This window comes from Anastrepha obliqua, unplaced genomic scaffold (genome assembly GCF_027943255.1).
Source record: "Anastrepha obliqua isolate idAnaObli1 unplaced genomic scaffold, idAnaObli1_1.0 ptg000009l, whole genome shotgun sequence".
Taxonomy (NCBI): Eukaryota; Metazoa; Arthropoda; class Insecta; order Diptera; family Tephritidae; genus Anastrepha; species Anastrepha obliqua.
In genome coordinates, this window is record NW_026562178.1 from 5,353,298 (window position 1) to 5,358,927 (window position 5,630).

General features: G+C 38.9%; 1 protein-coding gene across 1 annotated transcript; it reads left to right on the plus strand.

Moving 5' to 3' along the window:
• The first annotated feature begins 2,110 nt into the window (after positions 1–2,110).
• LOC129251222 (uncharacterized) lies at positions 2,111–3,145 on the plus strand. Its single transcript, XM_054890576.1, has one exon. The coding sequence runs from the start codon at positions 2,111–2,113 to the stop codon at positions 3,143–3,145; it is 1,035 nt and encodes a 344-aa protein (XP_054746551.1).
• Positions 3,146–5,630: the final 2,485 nt, after the last annotated feature.

Consider the following 5,630-nt stretch of genomic DNA (forward strand, 5'->3'; position numbering starts at 1 on the left):
TGATGATCGGCTGGATGATTTAGTCCGGCAGTTTTGGGAGATCGATCATGTCGTTGAACCGATTTCCAAAAATTCTAAAGAGGAGCTTGACTGTGAGTTGCATTTCAAGCAAAATTTCATTCGTTTAGCCTCAGGCGCATATTCGGTTCGCCTGCCAACAAAGCTAAATTTAGATTCGTTAGGTGAGTCGTACTCACAAGCTCGACGCCGATTTCAAAACCTAGAAAGAAAACTCGTACGTAATCCTGAGCTCAAGGCAAAATATTGTGCATTCATGAAAGAGTATCGTGACCTCAATCACATGTCGTTAGTTCCAAACTCTGCTATCCATGAGTGCAAATATTTTCTGATGACTCATGACTGGACCAACAATTCAGCCCAAACTTTTCAATATTTTGATTCGTTTTCGTACGTTTCCGATTGCACTCACTGGAGACATCTGCAAAATGTATAGATGTGTCCGGATCTACCCACCGGATAGCATGCTCCAGTGTATATTGTGGCGTGATTCTCCTGAAGATGACTTAAATATATATAAATTAGACACTGTAACATATGGAACTAAATCTGCAGCATTCCTAGCGATTCGTTCAATGCACCAACTTGCGTCGGATGAATCCTCAGTTTATCCACTTGGTTCGCAAACCATCATTCGAGATTTTTACGTGGATGACTTGATAAGTGGTGGCGATACTTTGGAAGAAGTAGAAGAAATCAAACGACAAACAACGAATATTCTCGCTCGAAGTAACTTCCAGCTAAGAAAATGGTGTTCCAATAGTCCAGATGTTCTTCGTAATATTCCTGATACTGATAAACAAGACTTGCTTAAGTTTAATGACGGCAGCGACATCACCAAGGCATTGGGCTTGATCTGGAAGCCGTTTGATGACAATCTGCTATTTTCGTTTAAGTCGCAACCTGAATTTTGCAAGAATTCCAAGCGATCGGCGTTATCTACGTTAGCTCGTTGTTATGATCCGCTTGGACTCATTGGCCCCACTTTGACCAGAGGAAAAATTCTTTTACAGCGCATGTGGAGGGATAAGCTGGAGTGGGATGAAAGCTTACCGCACTCACTGAACACTGCTTGGTCTACATTTCGTAACGAGTTCGTCGAAGTGCAGCATTTATCATTCCCTCGGTACGTACTGCAGCCTGGAGCCACCGTCGAAATTCATGCATTTTGTGATGCAAGTATCGAAGCGTATGGTGCCTGTATCTACATTCGTTCGATAATGGATGACCGCGCGCAAGTGCATCTACTGTGTTCCAAAGCTCGCGTCGCTCCATTGAAGATACTTACGATACCCAAACTGGAACTCTGCGCTGCTGCCTTGCTTGCGGAACTTACAACTTGCAACTTACAGAGGGTATGCAATGGCATTACATTCCTACAGAATTAAACCCTGCTGACATTTTGTCGAAGGGAGCCTCACCAACGACACTTTCACAATCTCCACTTTGGATGCACGGGCCTTCGTTCTTGCGAGAAGTTGACAACAATTGGCCCCAATTTTGCGCACCTAAAACTAAAATTATAGAACTTCGACAAAAGGTGTTGCTCTTGTCAAATGATCGAACCGACTTAACACTATCCTTTAAGTACATAAATTCGTTTGGCAAGATGCAACGTATTTTTGGATATGTAAACAAGTTTATAACAAGCAGAATCTCACCAAGAACTTCGCAACTCACGTTTGAGGATATTCATCGCGGTACTCAATTGTTGATTCGCATCGTTCAAAGGGCGCAGTTGTGGTCCGAGTATGTGGCTTTGAAAAACAATAAGTGTGTTCATGCCTCAAGCCCCATCGCTTCGCTGTCGCCATTTTTAGATGATTTTGGCCTTATTCGTGTAGGTGGCAGACTAAGACATTCAACGCTCAGCTTTGAAGCACGTCATCCATGCATCCTTCCAAGGGATCACCCACTGACATTCGCCATAATAACACATTATCACCGTAAGTACCACCATGCAGGTCCGCAGTCTTTGCTTGCTTCTCTTCGCATGCAGTTTTGGCCCATAGGAGGAAGGAAAACTACTGCGCGAGCCATACGAAGATGTATCATATGTTGTAGATCAAAACCGCGTCTTCTCGAGCATATCATGGCTGACTTACCTAAAGAGCGCATTCAGACTACACGCGCTTTTATGATAACTGGGGTAGATTATTGTGGCCCATTTTATTATAAGTCTGAAATTCGCAACAAATCTCCACAAAAATGTTACCTGAGTGTCTTCATCTGCTTTTCAACAAAGGCAATTTGGATAGAACTAGTAAAAGATCTTTCTACTGACGCCTTTTTAGGCGCTCTCAAACGCTTCGTCGCTACGCGCGGCATACCTAGCTGCATCTGGTCAGACAACGCCACAAACTTTGTGGGCGCTAGAAACGAGTTAAACGACTTACGAAATTTAGTCCTCAATGAAAATCATCGTAGCGCAGTTAATAACTACTGCATTAGCAATGGATTTGATTGGCGCTTCATACCGCCTCGTTCGCCGCATTTTGGGGGCCTATGGGAGGCAGCGGTTAAAACAGCCAAGCAGCATCTATATCGTTCAGTTGGGTCCTCAATTCTTGGATTTGACGAATTGCGTACTTTGGTATGTCAAATAACAGCTATAATAAATTCGCCTCCTCTTGTTCCACTTTCAGAGAATCCAGAAGATCTTGATGTGCTTACGCCAGGTCACTTTTTGATTGGTGGCCCACCAACCGCTTTTCCTGAACCCAATCTTACGTCGCTGAATTATAACCGGCTCAATCAATGGCAACGCGTATCCTACATTCAACAAATTTTCTGGAAGCGTTGGAGTCAAGAATATCTAACTATTCTACAGCAGCGAGTTAAATGGCGGACGCCTCAGCCTAGCATCCAGGTCAACGACATTGTGTGCATCAAAGAGGAAAACACGGCTCCACTAAAATGGCCTTTGGTACGGGTAGTCGAACTCATCACTGGAACTGACGATGTTGCACGAGTAGCCGTCTTGCGTACACCTACTGGCATTACACGTAGAGCTATCAATAAGCTGTGCGTCCTTCCTGTAAATGCTTCTGTTGAAAGCCCTGACCTTTCAACGGGGGGGAGGATGTTCGGAGCAGCAGCTAATCCCGCTACACAACCTACAAACTAACTTCTTAACTATAGCCAATATTTATAATTTATATAAGCTGGTCACCTTAAAATGTTATGTTAGCTGGTCACCTTAAAATGTCATGTTATATTATTTTTCAGTTTTTATACATTCCTTACAATATTCCTTTTCGCTTAACGGCATACAAAAATACAAGGTATACGCAGGCATTTACTTAGCATAAGATATGTATACATAACATTACTTCTCCTTTCGCTTGTCTAATGCAGTTATGTACATATGCACAACATACAAAAATACAAGGTATACGCAGGCATTTACTTAGCATAAGATATGTATACATAACATTACTTCTCCTTTCGCTTGTCTAATGCAGTTATGTACATATGCACAACATACAAAAATACAAGGTATACGCAGGCATTTACTTAGCATAAGATATGTATACATAACATTACTTCTCCTTTCGCTTGTCTAATGCAGTTATGTACATATGCACAACATACAAAAATACAAAGTATACGCAGGCATTTACTTAGCATAAGATTTGTATACATAACATTACTTATCCTTTCGCTTATTATTAAATTATAACGTATTAAAAAACCTAGTTTTTATTTCGCAACATATAGCTACCAAAAAATATTGGAAGCTCAACAGTCAGTTTAATCGACCCACTGAAGCGGCTATTCGAGCTATTGTGACTAAATTTAGAACCAAATTTACATTATTCGACATCAAACCACCAACACGCTTACGTAGAGTGCGAACTGAAGAAAATATCGCAGCTGTATCGGCTACTGTTAATGATGACCATCAATTATCGATTCGCCGCCGTTCGCAGCAATTGGGCCTCTATTACTCAACAACGTGGAAAATTCTCTCATTTTTTATATAAACTTCAGAATTTTGCTATAACAGTAATAACTTTGCTGCAAAAGTGAAAAGTCTGAAATTTACACACAGTTCAACTTTAACTTCGGTTAACTTTTAAAGGAGTCAATTTATCGAAAAATTGTTTGAGATCTTTTTTGTAGAGAGTTAAAATTGCCTTCAGAAAATGTATTTTTCATAGCTGTAAATTAGCATACTAGAGGAAAGAAAAGTTTGTTCCAAAAAGTAGCAAAATCCCATGTTATATAAATGGGAAATATATCGTGTTTGGGGCAAGATTTATTCTGAATATTAAGAGCTGATTTTGATCTGATAATTTTTCTTAGACGGAAAACTAAAAGTATAGGGGGCGTCGCAAGAAAAATAATCAAATTGGTAAATAACGGACACCCTAATATACATTCCAATAAAGTTATGCAAAAAAAATATTTGGTTTGTTAAAACATGCCAAAAAAATGTTAAAATAGAAAGTATTTCATTTTGTTACAGTTTTGCTCTTCAGTGTATATATATAACTAAGGGGTGATTTTTTAGCTATTAATCATTTTTTATATAAACTTCAGAATTTTGCTATAACAGTAATAACTTTGCTGCAAAAGTGAAAAGTCTGAAATTTACACACAGTTCAACTTTAACTTCGGTTAACTTTTAAAGGAGTCAATTTATCGAAAAATTGTTTGAGATCTTTTTTGTAGAGAGTTAAAATTGCCTTCAGAAAATGTATTTTTCATAGCTGTAAATTAGCATACTAGAGGAAAGAAAAGTTTGTTCCAAAAAGTAGCAAAATCCCATGTTATATAAATGGGAAATATATCGTGTTTGGGGCAAGATTTATTCTGAATATTAAGAGCTGATTTTGATCTGATAATTTTTCTTAGACGGAAAACTAAAAGTATAGGGGGCGTCGCAAGAAAAATAATCAAATTGGTAAATAACGGACACCCTAATATACATTCCAATAAAGTTATGCAAAAAAAATATTTGGTTTGTTAAAACATGCCAAAAAAATGTTAAAATAGAAAGTATTTCATTTTGTTACAGTTTTGCTCTTCAGTGTATATATATAACTAAGGGGTGATTTTTTAGCTATTACCTTTTTAGAAAGTTGGTTTAAACAGCTGACGCACGTTTCGTGTTTTGTTTCACTGTCAAACATCTTCAGTTTGGTCTATAGTTTAACCATGAATCGTCTTACAAACGAACAACGCTTGCAAATCATTGAATTTTATTACAAAAATGCGTGTTCTGTTAAGAAAGTTTATCGCGCGCTTCTTCCATTTTATGGTCAGTTTAATCGACCCACTGAAGCGGCTATTCGAGCTATTGTGACTAAATTTAGAACCAAATTTACATTATTCGACATCAAACCACCAACACGCTTACGTAGAGTGCGAACTGAAGAAAATATCGCAGCTGTATCGGCCACTGTTAATGATGACCATCAATTATCGATTCGCCGCCGTTCGCAGCAATTGGAAAATTCTCCGAAAGGATTTAGGTGTGAAGCCTTTCAAAATACAGCTGGTACAAGAATTGAAGCCGAACAATCTACCGCAACGCAGAATTTTTGGTGAATGGGCTCTTGGAAAGTTGGCCGAAGATCCACTTTTTTATCGAAAAATTGTGTTCA

What these genes read in the sequence shown, in the direction of transcription:
- LOC129251222 (XM_054890576.1), top strand. Translation starts at nt 2,111, where the DNA reads ATGGCTGACTTACCTAAAGAGCGCATTCAGACTACACGCGCTTTTATG.